Here is a 15,785-nt window from a genome sequence, read left to right as displayed (position 1 = left end):
AAAGAGGTTTGCTCTGTTATTTTGTATATGGGAGAGAGGCAGGGAGGAAGGGGAGTGAGAGTTTAAGTCAGAGCTGGGAAGTTTATGTTCTTCAGTTTTGGTGTGAAACAGAAACCTAAGAACCGTTAGATTGGTTTGTATTCCTGCTGATTTGTCTGTGTACAGTTTTTTTGGCGGTAGTTAATTAGTAGATAAATTAACAGTTACTTTACATACATTATTCTCAGTTTATAACAATGATGTAAAGTGGTTGACATCCACCTCTTTCAGCTGAGGTGTTAGATTCCTTACCCGAGGCTGCTACCGTCTCCTTGGGTGTTTAGCTGAGATGCGGTGGAGCTGGAGTTGTCTGCCTGTAAGTTCTGCACCCTGTGCCTTCCCAGAGCGCCACCTAGTTTGCGTTCCTGCGTGCTGGGTATACAGCTGATGCTATTTTTCTTCTGTGTATTTTGTTCCTGGATCCACCTGTCCATCTCACTTTGGTCAGTTACATCTTGGAAACACAATAGTTGATCCCTTAACTACTCCACTCCCCGTCTCCTCTTTTCCATGTTCCTTCTCATCCTTTCTTCTTGAGAAGAAGGTTCATTGTTACAAGTGGTTACAGAGCAGGTACCATAGACTTGTAAATTCAGGCGGATGTGAGTGTAATCCCTCCCTGTCCTTTACTAGCTGGGTGAACTTGGGAACACTGCTTTATTTCTCTGAATCTTAGGTTTGAAAGTTGGTAAAATAGGAATGGTGATAGTACCTGCCTCATCAGCTGCTGCTGCTGCTGCTGATGCCTGTAAAGGAAAGGTTTGGCTCAGTAACTTTATAGAGTAAACACTCACTAAATTGTAGCTGTGCTTTCCCACAGAGCAGCTTGCTTTACAGAGTGCATTAATTTAGGCAAAGACATATTTTGGAAATGGAGGAGAAAATGGCAACCTGCTCCTGTATTCTTGCCTGGGAAACCCCATGAACAGAGGAGCCAGGCAGGCTACAGTCCATGCATGTATGCTAAGTTGCCTCAGTTATATCTGACCAATTCTTCGTGACCATACAGACTGTAGCCCACCAGGCTCCTCTGTCCATGGGATGCTCCAGGCAGGAATACTGGAGTGGGTTGCCATGCCCTCCTCCAGAGCTATAGTCCATGAGGTCCCAAAGAGTCGGACATGATTTAGCGACTGAGCACACACGCGTAGTTCGGAAATTATCATCTGAGCATTTTTTTTTTTTTAATCTTCCTTCAGTACAAGTGAAGAGAGCACGTCTCAGGAAGCTGAAGGAACCTTTTCTTCCTCTGAAGATTCTGGACGCAAGTCTAGGATGGCAGAGCAGCCACTTAAACCTCCCCGTTCTTCCGTGGAAATGCCCGCACACCCAGCTCCTCGAACAGTCACAGATGAGGAGATAAACTTTGTTAAGACCTGCCTGCAGAGGTGGAGGAACGAGATTGAACAGGATATACAAGGTTGGCTCTTTCTGCTTGTCAGAGGGTTGCTCTTTGCCTTTTCTGTTTGTGTGAATACATGGAAATTAGGCATCTGGAGACACATCCTGTCATGGCCATGGATTCTGTTGAATTGAGGAATTTGACCTCTTTGGTACTTTTTGTTCCCTGTGAGATTACACTTTGTAATGTGTAATTACAATGAGTGTCAGACACTTTGCGTTAGTAATATAACCATGAAAAGTTCTTCCCTAGATTCCTTCCTCAAATTTTCTGGGAATGCCTGGGTATCTTGGACACACAACGCCACTCACCTTAGAGAATTTTCTGCGTCTGCTGGATTTCTTTTCCCATAGTTTATCTGAACTCTGACTTCAGTTGACCCAAACTTAGAATTGCAGTTTCCTGAATTTCTACTTTAAAAATGTTTTCTACATACAGTATGCTTTATTGACAGTTAAGGAGGCAAAGAATATTTGATTAATGCATGCAGTGTAAAATCATATTATTCAGTATTTTGTTCCTAAAATCCTTTGGTCTTGTCTTGTTTCTCGTCCTCCCCTTCTTTCTCCTTTTATCTAGGAGCAATAAATAAGTAAATGATACAAATCTAGATTCCTCTCTAGTTTTTTTTTAGAAATCTTAATGTAGTTATATTAAACTATAAGCCTTTGTAACCTAAAGGACTAGCTGCTTTAAAACTGCATGCTTCCTTATGGTTCATAGAAGCTGAAAGGGTGAAAACCTCAGGTACAGAGAAGCTGTAGTCTTTGCAGAGCTAAAGCTGCATGTGTGACGTGGGATGAAATCATTATAACTGAGTTTTCTTTTTTAACAGACTTAAAGAACAGTATTGCAAGCACTACCCAGACTATTGAGCAGATGTACTGTGATCCTCTCCTCCGTCAGGTAGAATGAAAATTGATGGGAAGTAGTCAAGGCATGTTCTAATGGTGCTAATGGGATACAGACAGAGAAGTTGATGGTTTTCTTTGAAACTGAATGGAAACTTCCCTAAGATATAAAAGTTAATTTTGGAAAGAAATATGTATTATTCTATATTTTAGGCTAAAAAAAAGCAGTGTATTTTCCTTCTACCACCAACAGGATGTAAAATGTAGTTGTCTTGAGTTTGCCACATGGTATTTTTTCCATGTATTGGAAAGATTTGTTGTTAAATATTAATAAAATTTCTCATAAAATGGTAATTAAGCGGTACAGTGGAGGAAACCTGACCAGGGACTGGTTCCCCATCCTTTGTAAAGTACCATGATCCTTCATGATCCTTCATTTAGCAGTATGATTTTTAACCTTTATGTCTCTCTTAATTCCAAAAGATAGGTAGGCATGCTAGAAATTCTTACTTTCCACATATGTTTTTATTTAGAATAACATTCTGGGCATAGACGGGAAAGAGGCTGCAGTTAGGGGACTGCCCTCCACGGGCTTCTGTGTAAACGAGGGACTGTGGGAGGAGAACCCTGTTTCTAGGGTCACGGGAAACCGTAGTTATGCACCACGTGAATCTTGGGTGTTGACCATTTTCTCTTTTCTATTCTTTAAAAAAATTTACTGTGTTTTTTTTAGTTCATCTTGAATCAACAAGATGTTTTGTTGATGTGAACCCTACATCAAACACACGTGTAAATGGGCAGTTTTCTTAGGTCTTATGGTTGGGTACACTTTGGAATTTTCGTCATGTAAACCCCTGTCGGATGACTTTGCTTTAACCTAAAACGGGGAACGCTTTCTGACTTGCAGGTGCCTTATCGCTTGCACGCGGTCCTCGTTCACGAAGGACAGGCAAACGCGGGGCACTACTGGGCCTACGTCTATAATCAGCCGCGACAAGTCTGGCTCAAGTACAACGACATCTCTGTTACTGAGTCTTCCTGGGAAGAACTTGAAAGAGATTCCTATGGGGGCCAGAGAAATGTTAGTGCTTACTGCCTGATGTATATTAACGACAAGCTGCCCCACTTCAATGCAGGTAAAAATACTATAAGCAGAGGCCAGGCTAGGGGAGATTTTGTACTTCTCAGGGAAGGGAACAGTCTTGTAGTTTAAAAAAAAAAAAAAAAAACTCGGATTTATTAGAAAGTAATGATGTGTTTAAGAAATACAAATCGTATAAAAGAGAAGAAAAAGGAAAAATAAGTTTGCTTTCCTACTGCCTTGAGCCCAACAAATATCCGTTCTTAGGCTCCTAAGGTAGTCTTGTAGAAATGTTCTGTGCAGATGCTAGGTTTTATTTATTGATATCTCATGTACACCCCATTTTTTCCCCCCAAATGAGATATTTTTCCATTCTGTTTGGCATCTTTTTCACTGTTTTTCTTAGTAATCTCTATTTTTATAAATAGAACCAAGTTATTCCTATTAACAGCTATAAAATAATTTCCATTGCATGGAAGATATATATATATATAATTTATTAAACCAGCTTCCTGTTGATAGACTTTTAAGCTGCCTCTAGTTTTTCCCTTTTTTAGTGACATTCTTGTGTGTGTATTTTTTGCACCTTTTGGAGAATAGCTAGATTTTACAAGTGGATTTGCCTCAGCGCTTTCAGACTTCTCCTAATACTGCTACTAACAGTAATCATAATTATCATTTATGCTGGTACTTTCCTCCTTACTGCATGCTTTCAAGCTTTATTTCTCTAATAACTTATTAACTCTTAACACGGAGGAGGCAGAGCAGAAATTCTTATCCCCCACATTTTCCAGCTGAGGTTCTGTACTTGTCATACAGCCAGTAAATATTCTGGTTCCAGATTCTGTGCTGTTTTCCATGTATATTACTCTTTCTTTCTTCTTTCACATCTGAGATCATACAAGGCGTCTTCTTTTAATATTCAAACTTCACTGTGCTGCATAAGTAAGGAAGCATACAAGGCATTTTGTCTGGGCAGCAAGTGATCTTTCTCTTGGGCTTGGTGGGTAGGGGATGGAGAGAACGCTCACTTCACAGTAACTGATCGTCCTAATTGCGTGTTTGCAGTGTGAGGGCAGGAACAGCTGCTCGTGGGAGTTTCTGTACAAATGATTGTGCTGGCTGTGGGTGGTATATAGGGGCCTTGTTATAACGGGTACGGCTCATCTATAGAAATAGACAAAAAGTGGGAGCTGTCATTTACTGAAAGACTAGTTAACAGCAACCAGTATGTGGATGTGCTACTCTTCTGTAGGTTTTTATGATTTGTTTCGGTTGTAGGGTTGGAAATGAGATTGAATATGTCATTGATAGCCTTGTCATTTTTCATCATAGCCTTTAGTGAACCCCAGGTATTATTGACCTATTGATCTAACCTTTGTATCCCTTTGCTTTGTGGTAGCACTTGATTATGTGAACTTTAAGGCAGTATAAATGTCTTGGTTTTCATTTTCAACCATCTTGAGATGGATATACTTTGTTATTTAATTCAGTTTATTATTATTATTTTTTGACCACACTGTATTGCATGTGAGATCTTATTTCCCTCACCACGGATCAAACCCATGTCCCCTACAGTGGAAGCTCAGAGTCCCAACCACTGCACCACCAGGGAAGTCCTGGAGATGGATATTCTTAACAGTAATAGGGGCACTGTTTACACTGATAAAACTGTTTATCTTGAAATTTCCATTGAATCTAATGATTTTCTGAATTCCCAAGAAATGTTTGTTCTTGCTGCTTTGTCTGTGATTGGCCTCTATTCCAAATCCTCACTTGTTACCATTGATTGATTCATTTAACAAATATTCAGTGTCCCTCCCTTCCAATATGCCAGCCACTGTTACTAGGGTACCATGACTATTGGCCTGATACTGTCAGCACTTCGGACAATGGATGGGTTATGTGCGTATTTTTCATTAAAAGTAAGAAAAAAGACAAAGTGTCTTACTTTCTTTTTTTCTGGAAAGGAGCTTTGGTTTCCTTGAGACGTTTTGCTTGGTGGGACTCTGTTTTAACTGTGTCTTTGTTCTTCCTCAGAGGCGGCCCCAAATGAATTAGATCAGATGTCAGGAGAAGTAGAAGCCCTGTCTGTTGAACTTAAGCATTACATTCAGGAAGATAACTGGAGGTTTGAGCAGGAAGTGGAGGAATGGGAAGAAGAGCAGTCTTGTAAAATTCCTCAGATGGCATCTTCCACCAGCTCAGCATCACAGGACTTCTCTCCATCTCAAGGTATCTGAGCAGGCTGTTTATGCCAGTGACTTGGGAGAGTTCACGCTGCACTCCCGTAGCCAGCCCCGTGCGCATCCTTTGAGTGAGCCATGCCACGCTGTGCACAGTGTGATCAGAGTTGGTGTTGCACAGCCTGACAGCCTAGCTTGTGGCTCTAGACAGTCAGTTCTGCTGAGCAGAAGTAATAGCAGAAGGATTAGCAGCTAGCTACCTGGACTTTCACTCTGTTTAGTGCTTGCTCGTTTCCCAGGTTGCAGGAGAAACTATGGTGAGATTAATAGGTAGATTTTATGAAAACTATTCTGTAAAGTGATCTTCCTAACGGATAGTTATTTATAGGAAGCCTTTTTGCCATGAAGAAATATGATAATATTGGGAGCACATTAAACTTTACAGAGTCATCAGTGACTCCTTGCTGAAGTAGCTGTTTCTTTTAGCTACTTGTTTCTAGGGGAAATTTACATAATTTTTTCAAAAGGTGAGTTAGAAGGTGTGCACATTAAACTTTGTATCCAGTCCTGCGTGCCTTGTAGAGTGTTCTAGTGGTTTTATTACCAGATGCTGATTCGTACCTGCTGTTCTTTCTCAGAATCTTCAGTAGCCTCTTCCCACGGGGCTCGGTGCCTGTCCTCTGAGCACGCTGTGATCGTGAAGGAGCAGACTGCCCAGGCGATTGCAAACACAGCACATGCCTATGAGAACAGTGGCGTAGAAGCTGCACTGAGTGAGGTGAGAGGCCGGGAAGCCCAGAATCTGGAGGGGTGGGCTTTCGGCAATAATTGCCACAGTTTTCTCACTTTTCTGTTACTCTGTGTCTGCTGCATTTAACCAATCCCTCTTTATTTCTGTTTTTTTCTTACTCTTTCTCTCCATTCTGCTGCCACAGCTTAAGGAAGCTGAACCCAAGAAGCCCATGCCCCCGGAAACAAACCTTGCAGAGCAGTCAGAGCAGCCCCCACAGGCTCGTGACGCAGAGTCTGCTGCCCAGCCTAATGCTGAGGTCTCTGAAGTCGAGATTCCCAGTGTGGGAAGGATTCTGGTTAGATCTGATGCAGATGGATATGATGAGGAGGTACAGAGATGAGTCAGGGTCTAGCTGTCTGTTGTCAGTCTTGTATTTCCTTCTCAAGTGACTAAGCATAGCTGTGTAAGGTGTTTGGCAACAGTGTTTTCTCCTAGACACAGGTGGTGGGCGAGAGGGCCTTAGTCACACTGCTGCCAGCAGGTCTCTACTCAGACCTGTCCTTACAAGGCCACTGTGGAGTCCAGGTGGCTCAGAAAGGTAGAATTTAGTTCCATGCGTCATATCCTGAACACAAAATTGCCTTTTAAATTAGGAGTCTTTGGTAATATTAGCCCATTGCATTTCCTCCAAATATGAAAATTTCAGTTGTCTAGTGAGCAGGTCGAATGTGAGTTGACCTGGTTTTAACTCGGAAGCTCCGGGGAGGAGCTGCAGATTTCCGGGCTGTTCGCTGTCTGCCTCCTTTGCAGCTGTCACCACACACTAACAGTCCTGAATCCTGTCCTCAGGTTTCTGTGGGATGGTTTTTTTTTTAATCATTGCAAGGTTTTCACATTATAAAGTCCTATTTGTGCACCTGCTAGTTTCAGACTGTTTCAAATGTGCTGTTCACCCAGATAAAAGCTCTGAAAGACCGATGTATTTAGGATGGACACCCAAACCTCGGAACTCAGGTGGAATTCTCACCTCAGACCTTTCCCCTCTGAGAGCTGTAACTTACCTTGATTGTGTAGCAGTGCCACATCGTAGGTATTTTTAGACATACCTCTTTATTCATCTGCTAAATTAGAGAGCGTCTGTAGGAATAGCTGGTCATGGGCAAGGTCTGTGGTCGTGCAGAAGGGCCAGGGGCCGCTAGTGTGGAGCGGGGTGTGCGAGCCTGCCCCTGCAGTGGCCGCTGGCCGGGGAGCACGCCGCCCCACTTCCCTGCGGCGGTCTGTTCACCTTTCTTTCACAGTCTTCTTCTGAACCCTTCTTCTCTGCTTTCTCTCTGTGTTTTGTGTCCTCTTGTGGTAGGTGATGCTGAGCCCTGCCATGCAAGGGGTCATCCTGGCCATAGCTAAAGCCCGTCAGACCTTTGACCGAGATGGGTCTGAAGCAGGGCTTATTAAGGTATCTCTGTTTTGTCTTGTCTTTTAAATTCTCATTTAATTAGGATTAAATTCTAATCCTTATACCACAGGGATCATAATCATGGGGCAGTGATTATATCAGATGCTAAAAAAATGTCTTTCATTGAAGTAAAACGTAAAACTCCCTTTGCTGCCCGGCCAACAGCCCAGCCATTCCACGGCACTGATGGCTCCTCCCCTCGTGGCAGTAACACAGCCTCGGTGCTCAGGTCACACCTGGCCTGGAGTAACCTCCTGGTTCTTAGGAGGTGCCTATTAATAAAGCCGTGAGTGAGACCTTGCCTTTGTAATTTGGAGGCTGTAATATAAGAAAGTAGGCCATGCTTTTTAAGGTGTTTGAATAAAATTTAAGAAAAGAAATACATTTGGATTTTTAAATTTCAGGTCCTTGGTACTCAAAGATAAACGCCTGAAACAATTAAAACTTTTGTTTTTCTGAGCACTGTATGAGGAAAATGATTTTCTTGTGAGTACAGGATGTCTCTGGTGCTAGAGGAGTTTTGTTCTTTTTTGAAAGGCAAAGAGATTATAGGCTCCACTTGCCTCTGTCATTCCTCAATAAGAACTTCTTAGAAGTCTTCTTAGAGTGATGAAAACCCCCTTAGGCAGCGGTTTCTGTGTGTACAAGCCCACCATGCCCCCTTTTCTGACTACCAGTTCTGTCTTCAATAGGCATTCCATGAAGAGTACTCCAGGCTCTATCAGCTCGCCAAGGAGACCCCCACCTCTCACAGTGATCCTCGTCTTCAGCACGTGCTCATCTACTTCTTCCAAAATGAAGCGCCTAAAAGGGTAGTAGAGCGGACCCTTCTGGAACAATTTGCCGATAAAAACCTTAGCTATGATGAAAGGTGAGAAGGGAGTACTTCGGTGAACCACCCTTCCTTCTATGTTGACTTAGTCCTCTGGAGGGGAAATGGTCATTGCTTTCTTAACTTTGTCCACAGATCGATCAGTATTATGAAGGTGGCTCAAGCAAAACTGAAGGAGATTGGTCCAGATGACATGAATATGGAAGAGTACAAGGTGAGGTCTTCTCTTTACGTCTACAAAGCAAACATATAAATTTCTAAGGCAACCCTAACAATTAAAAAACAAATAAAAAGGTAAGGAGGCCAAGCTGTTGAAACATTTGGGGCTGTCATTTATGTGTTCTTCTCGTGCGTGCTAAGTCACTTCAGTGGTGTCCAACTCTTTGTGACCGTACGGACTGTAGCCTGCCAAACTCCTCTGTCCATGGGATTCTCCAGGCAAGAATACTGGAGTGGGTTGCCATTTCCTTCTCCAATATGTTCCTCCTCATATAGTAAATTATACATATGCACCAATATATTTATAATCCAATTTGTACAACTTGTAGTAATATTAATAAACTTTATAAGCTATAAAGCAAACAATTTTATATTATCGCCAAGACTCCCACCACCTTTCAAAAAAAGCTGAGTCAGAATGAATGATCTTTTCTTAACCCTTTGAATGGCCAGTTTCTTTATGCCATTCTTCTCTTCAGCTGATCAGCACTTCATTTCCCTTAAATACTCACTTTAGAGAAGGCACTAGCACCCCACTCCAGTACTCTTGCCTGGAAAATCCCATGGACGGAGGAGCCTGGTAGGCTGCAGTCCATGGGGTCGCTAAGAGTCAGACACGACTGAGCGACTTCACTCACTTTTCACTCTCATGCATTGGAGAAGGAAATGGCAACCCGCTCCAGTGTTCTTGCCTGGAGAATCCCAGGGACGGGGGAGCCTGGTGGGCTGCTGTCTATGGGGTCGTACAGGGTCGGACATGACTGAAGCGACTTAGTAGCAGCAGCAGCCTTGTCCTAGGCAATATAATTCGTGACTTCATGGTTTTGGTTTGCTTTAAATAATACAGTTTTCTAATATTTCTGTATTCAAAACTAAATTTTTATGCATTAAAATACATGCTTGACTACAGATTTCCAAAAACAAAACACATCATGTAGGTACAACACTGTTGTGTGCCACCTCGGTGTGCCCTACTCATCGCCCCTGGCCCCCACCCCCCACCCCCCCAGGCAAGGTTAGTGTTGTTCCTGAGATTGGAGCGGCCTTGACCTTCTGTCTTCCCTCATCTGAATGGCTTCCTCAGAACTCGGGAGGCCATTCATTCAGACCAGAGCTGAATGACTTTGGCGTGGGTGTTGGAAGTTAAGATCCGAAATTCTAAAGCTCATGTGAAGTGAATATTTCTGTTGCTCGGTGGCAGGAACAGGACATGGAAAATTAAGGTCAGCGGTAGACTTTTATCATAAATGTCCAGTACTTTATTACCTGAAAGCTTTTGTGTCTCCTGTTTTTGTGCTGGGCCATATGAGCTCCGTAAGTATTAGTACTGAGTTTGAAACTTGCTGTGGGGAAAGGGTAGAAGTAGTTTTGGTCATAATCATGAATGGCTGTCATTCCTTTTCAGAAGTGGCATGAAGATTACAGTTTGTTTCGAAAGGTGTCTGTGTATCTGCTGACAGGCCTGGAACTCTATCAGAAAGGAAAGTAAGTGGCGACTCATGTTGCCGAGCGTACTGGTTGTGGATGCCCACCAGGAACTCTAAGGACCACAGCCCCTTCCACACCCCCACCGTGTCTCTACCTTTTTCAGTGTTCTGCTTCACGTTTGCACTGAACATCAAACATGTATCTTCATCTTTTATATAATGATAGATTTCTTGGTTGAGAGATATAATGGCCAATTTTCTTCGTGATAAATGAAAATGAACTCAGAAAATGAATTTTAGAGTCAGTGTGGACCGTAGTGAGCCTCTCGTCCACTTCCTTGTTGTAGAGTTGGGAGAAACAGAAGTCCAGGGAAGTGCCATGATTTGCCTTGAGCTTCTCGGCCAGTTTGCAGAGGAGCTGAGGCTGGCTGTGGTCTTTGGCCCTCTTTTCCACCTGCACCATGCTGCCTCCATGCTTAAGACTTTTCCATCCCTGTAGCCGGTTCCATTCTTGTATTAGAGAGCGATGGGGACTAAGCCCTGGGTTTGGGAAAGGAGCACTGAGCTGTTTTTCATCGATAACTTTCTCAGGTACCAAGAAGCGCTTTCCTACCTGGTGTATGCCTACCAAAGTAATGCCACTCTGCTGATGAAGGGGCCCCAGCGGGGCGTAAAGGAGTCGGTGATCGCTTTATACCGAAGAAAATGCCTTCTGGTGTGTACTCTGTATAAAGCCTGACAATTTTTGTGTTTTATTGTATTTATTTACCTCTGTTCCTAGAAGCCAGGAAGAAATATAACATAAAACAAAAAAAACCTCCTGCAGGTTTTAGATTGTTCTAAACCCTCAAGAGTAGTTCTACATTGAAACAGATTAAGTTACTTCAGTGAACATCATTCTTCTTCCGCCCCTGATAGAAGTTAGGTGAGAACCTCATCTCCCCTTTTTGGTGCTCTTCATGTGTGCCGCATCACAGCTTATATATCACACGCCTCTCTGCTAGGTTGTGAGTTCCTTGAGCATAGACCCTCTTCTTAGTCAGCCTTTCTCTGTGCCTGGCACACAGTAAGCATATAATAAACATGTGTTTTCTATGTTCCCTAACTAATAAGCTAGTAGATGAGAAGCTTTAGTGATGTCTAAAGAGACTCCAGTTTTTAAAAGGTTTGAACCATAAGGATTGATCCTGCCATTCTGTTAACATTCTTGTCATAAACCACAGGAGATCTAGCCCGGTCGTTTTGCACTTGGCTGCTGTGTGGGAAGGCGCACCCATAGTCTGTCTGCCTCCCCAGGGGTCCCTCCAGGTGCTTGTCTTCAGAAAACTGCAGAGGCGGCTTAACCTCAGGCTAAGCTTGCATTGGGCCTCCCTGCCACCCAGCAGGATCACCCTCCACCAAGGAGCAGTCAGGCCCGCATTTCTGCCACTACCTCTCGTTAATGCCAAATGGAAGAGATTAAGTTGTGACATGTATGTATCTCAGAAGCTTCATTTTCTTATTATACTTGGATTCCTGTGTCAGTTGTAGATATGGCAGGGCACTTTGAAGCTGAAAAGGGAGCCTTGTAGATTTGATGGACCGCAAGTGCTTTTATTTTTTAAATCACCAAATAGAGATTACGTTTTGAACGTCCTGCTCAGCTGCCACAGGAAGGCAGTAATAAGGATTTGGCTTCTTTCCGTCTCTGGCTCTCAGTTCCCGGTGTGTGTCAGAATCACCTAAGGGGCTTTCACATGTTGGTGCCCAGGCCTCCTCCAGACGGTTAAACCAGTCTCCTGGTGAGGGGCCTGGGCACCACCTTGTCTTCTGCAGGTGATTTTTGATTTTTGGTGAAGAGTGAGAACCATCAAATAGGTCTTTTGATAGAAGCAGGTGTTAAATATGACCTTGACTTATAAGTTTAGGCCACTTGATAAGAGGCTTTGCTGCATTCGGATCACCTTGGGGGCATTTAAAGAAAAAAATCCCAGTGCCTAGGTCAGCCAAATACCAATCAAAGCAGCCTGAGTGTGTTAGGGTATCTGTGGTTTTTAAGGATCCCGGGCAATTCCAATGTACAGTGAAGTTTGGGAACTACTTGTTTAAATATTTGTCTTCTTTTTGAGACTTTTTTCCCCACTGTTTTTTATCCATAGGAGCTGAATGCCAAAGCAGCTTCTCTCTTTGAAACAAATGATGAGCACTCTGTAACAGAGGGTATTAATGTGATGAATGAGCTGATCATTCCCTGTATTCACCTTATCATTAATAATGACATCTCCAAGGATGACCTGGATGCCATTGAGGTCATGAGAAACCACTGGTGCTCTTACCTTGGGCAGGATATCGCAGGTGTGTTGTTTGTTGCCATTGCTAATAATTTCTAAGACCCCTGAGAGTTCTAGAAATGACAGTTGGACTCTGTAGCACTGGTTGTCAAACCTTTTTAAGGGATTGGAATCCCCGAGCATATAAATGCATGAAAATTACATCTGTTGTATTGAAACAAGGAACAGGACCCTGAACCCCTGTCCTTAGCCTCCCCTTACCTCCTCTTTGGTTGCTGAATCACCTCCACAGCTAGCCACACAGCTCTATTTGGAAAAAAATATCACTGTGCTCCAGCAATGTTAGACTGCTGTTACTTTTCCATCTGCCAAAATCTGAACTTGAACTTTGTAGTTTAAATATAAAAAAAAAATCTGTTTATGCAGCTTCATTACCTGTCAGTGCCATAATTAAATTTTCCTGTGACTTGAAGTTGCAAGACATAAACATTTTATTAACTGTGATGCCTTCAAGGTTAATAAATTAGTAAATGGGATGTTTGTGCCTGTCCAAAGCATTTTGGAGAGAGAGCCTAAAACTAGATATTTTTAGGCGAGTTTAGTTGACTTAGAAAGTTGTTATGTATCCTAATATGAAGCCTCTTTGTTGCTCACTGATGTAAAGATATTCTGGTGATTTGTCAAAGTGTTCAAGTTTATGATATTTATTGAAAAAATCTATAATAATTAGTAGCTAAGAATTTCATTTTAATGTTTTCAGTTTTTGTTTAAACTGTGTGTGACGTTATAGCTTTACTTAATGCCATGTACACACTGGTATATTTTAATTGAAGGATAAGACCAGCGTTATCTTTATGGCAGTAGTATGTTCACAGCACATTGTATTTATGGTACTTTGTCAAATTTTAAAGGATGATTGATTAGAAGACATGTCCATAATGAAGTGAATATATAGTGTTATCCTGCCGCATGTCAGATGCCTTAAAACAATGACCTAAAACTCTGCTATAATCGGCAAATAGGTCTTTGCTCTTGATTTGGCCTGAAGGAATCGTCATTTGTCATTAGCTGGCCAGAATAATGCTTTGAACTTGGAGGTTGTTGCAGACTTACTAGTTTTAACTCAAGAGATTTATTTAGCTGTATACTAACCATCTATTTTCCCTCCACAGAAAATCTGCAGCTGTGCTTAGGGGAGTTTCTACCCAGACTTCTAGATCCTTCTGCAGAAATCATTGTCTTAAAGGAGCCTCCAACTATTCGGCCCAATTCTCCCTATGACCTTTGTAGCCGATTTGCAGCTGTCATGGAGTCAATTCAAGGAGTGTCAGCTGTGACAGTGAAATAAGCCCCCACGTGTTCAAGACCCAGCCTGGTCTTTGGTTGACCGTCTGTTGCACAGAAGTCTGTTGTCACAGTGTTTACCCTGGGAAAGGGATTAGGTGGGAAAGTGAGACTCAGATCGAGATCCTAACTATGCTGTGTGTGTAAAGAAGGGTTGAAAATAAAACTGCACTTTTTAGGTACAGAATCATAGAAGCAATTTCACGAAAAAAGGCAGGAACCAGTATATTAAGGCATTGATTTGTGGCAGAAGCCCTGAAATGTCTCTTGTCCCTGCAAGACAGCCTGGGTTTTTCTGAGCCTCAGAGTATCCTTCAGGCATCAGTATTTTTGACAGCAGACTAAAAGGGTGATTCATCAGGACCTGAACTGTATGAACAGCTACTCGTTATTTTATCAGATACAGATGACATTAAAAAAAATTAGCTGCAAGGGAGGAGATGAAAAAATGGGTTGTTGCCCGGCTCTTGACAGGAGATGAAAAAAATAGGTTGTTGATGAGCCACCACCCTTTCACATGTGGGTAGAACATAAGGTCATGTGGCAGTAAGAGGCTGAAAAGTCAAAAGAAGGCTGCCTCTCCTTTCTTCCTTCTATTTTATTTTATATTTTTAAATAAACCAGAAAACCTCATACTCAGTCCCGAGTGAAAGAAAGGAGAAAGCATTAAGGACATCAGATGGAAGAGCAGCATTGTGAAACTTGACTAAAGATCACATTTTCAGAGTTGTTAACTATTTAAAGGTAAATTTTTCTAGCATCTGAAAATGGCTAAAACACATGGCTAAGGCTGCTGCTGGTCCAGAAGAACATTTTGACACCCCACCCCCTTTTTTCCTTTTAAAAAGTAGGGGATGTGGGTTTGTAAAAAAAAATATATATATGTATATGTAGAGAGAGAAATATCCCGTTGACCATTTTTAGAAGGCTCCAGATTGGGTATTGTGTTTTAACCAAATTTTAAAGATTACCAGGGGAATTGTGGGAGGGTCAAAGACTTGTTACAACTATGCAGATTTTATAAATGTGCAATAAAAGTATTTGTTTTACCTTTGGTATGCAGTATGGCCTTTGTTTATATATGTTCTATTTTGGAAATGGATGGACTCAGTAAGCATTTCTCATGTTTCAGTTTTTCTTCTTACAGAGAAAAGAGCAGATTAAAGGGTTAAGAAGCTTGATGGGAATGAAAAGTGTCAACTAAAAATAGTCACAACCTGAAAGCAGAGAGAGGTTTTATTCGGTGGGAGTTTTTAGAACTTCAAGCCTGGGAGGCAGCCTCTCAAGTAGCCCCGAGAAACTGCTCCAAGGAGGCGACGGGGAAAGGAGTCAGGTTATATAGAAGTTTGTACCAAAGAGAGGTAGATAGTCTGAACATCAAAGATTACTGATAATTAAGGAAAACCAGCTATCACAAGGAGTTCAGCGCTCTTCTCTATGGGAAGGTGCAAGCATCTGGGCTCACTGAACTCATTCCTTTCCTATGCATCTCAGCTGTCTGGGGGCATTGTTCTCCCTGTTCGGGCCCTCTGGGCTCAGAAACGGACATTTGGAGGCCTTGAACCACAGCTGGCTGTGACCTCCTTTCTAGATAGGGCAGGGGATACTCCATTTCACAAAGGCAAGTCACTTCTTGAGCAACGCCTAGTGGTGTCTGATTTCCTCTCATTTGCTGTTGCATTGCACTTGAGTGTATTCACATTGTAATTTGATTCAGAAGGCAAAAAAGTTTTTCTTGATGCTGAATATTTTATATTTTGGTCAAATGAATGGTTAAGCCATCTTTTACAGATATTCAGAGGTACTTTTGTGTTTTAAAGCTCACTGCAAAGATTTTTTTCATGGGGAATTGATTAATTATCTTACTCATTGATTGTGTGTGTGCTAAGTCGCTTCAGTCATGTCTGACTCTTTGCGACCCCATGGACTGTAACCCTCCAGACTCCTG

The 15,785-nt window shown here is 42.2% G+C and overlaps 1 protein-coding gene across 13 annotated transcripts in view; it reads left to right on the top strand.

The window, feature by feature from the left end:
• USP28 (ubiquitin specific peptidase 28) overlaps positions 1–14,886 on the top strand; it is a 63,726-nt gene extending 48,840 nt beyond the window's left edge. For 6 of the 13 annotated variants that reach the window (XM_059874625.1, XM_024975128.2, XM_005215812.5 and 3 more), the window contains 13 exons: positions 1,239–1,459; positions 2,277–2,347; positions 3,200–3,428; positions 5,414–5,608; positions 6,198–6,337; positions 6,495–6,680; positions 7,650–7,745; positions 8,438–8,616; positions 8,713–8,791; positions 10,202–10,281; positions 10,815–10,938; positions 12,362–12,557; positions 13,666–14,886. In XM_059874625.1, coding sequence (XP_059730608.1) covers positions 1,239–1,459; positions 2,277–2,347; positions 3,200–3,428; positions 5,414–5,608; positions 6,198–6,337; positions 6,495–6,680; positions 7,650–7,745; positions 8,438–8,616; positions 8,713–8,791; positions 10,202–10,281; positions 10,815–10,938; positions 12,362–12,557; positions 13,666–13,841 — 1,972 coding nt within the window. In that variant the 3' untranslated portion in view covers positions 13,842–14,886. The remainder of the gene's footprint in view (positions 1–1,238; positions 1,460–2,276; positions 2,348–3,199; positions 3,429–5,413; positions 5,609–6,197; positions 6,338–6,494; positions 6,681–7,649; positions 7,746–8,437; positions 8,617–8,712; positions 8,792–10,201; positions 10,282–10,814; positions 10,939–12,361; positions 12,558–13,665) is intronic. The other 7 variants (XM_059874624.1, XM_005215817.5, XM_005215816.5 and 4 more) reach the window with 4 other exon arrangements.
• Positions 14,887–15,785: the final 899 nt, after the last annotated feature.

This window comes from Bos taurus, chromosome 15 (genome assembly GCF_002263795.3).
Source record: "Bos taurus isolate L1 Dominette 01449 registration number 42190680 breed Hereford chromosome 15, ARS-UCD2.0, whole genome shotgun sequence".
In the NCBI taxonomy this organism is placed as follows: domain Eukaryota; kingdom Metazoa; phylum Chordata; class Mammalia; order Artiodactyla; family Bovidae; genus Bos; species Bos taurus.
This window is presented reverse-complemented; position numbering and strand designations above follow the sequence as displayed.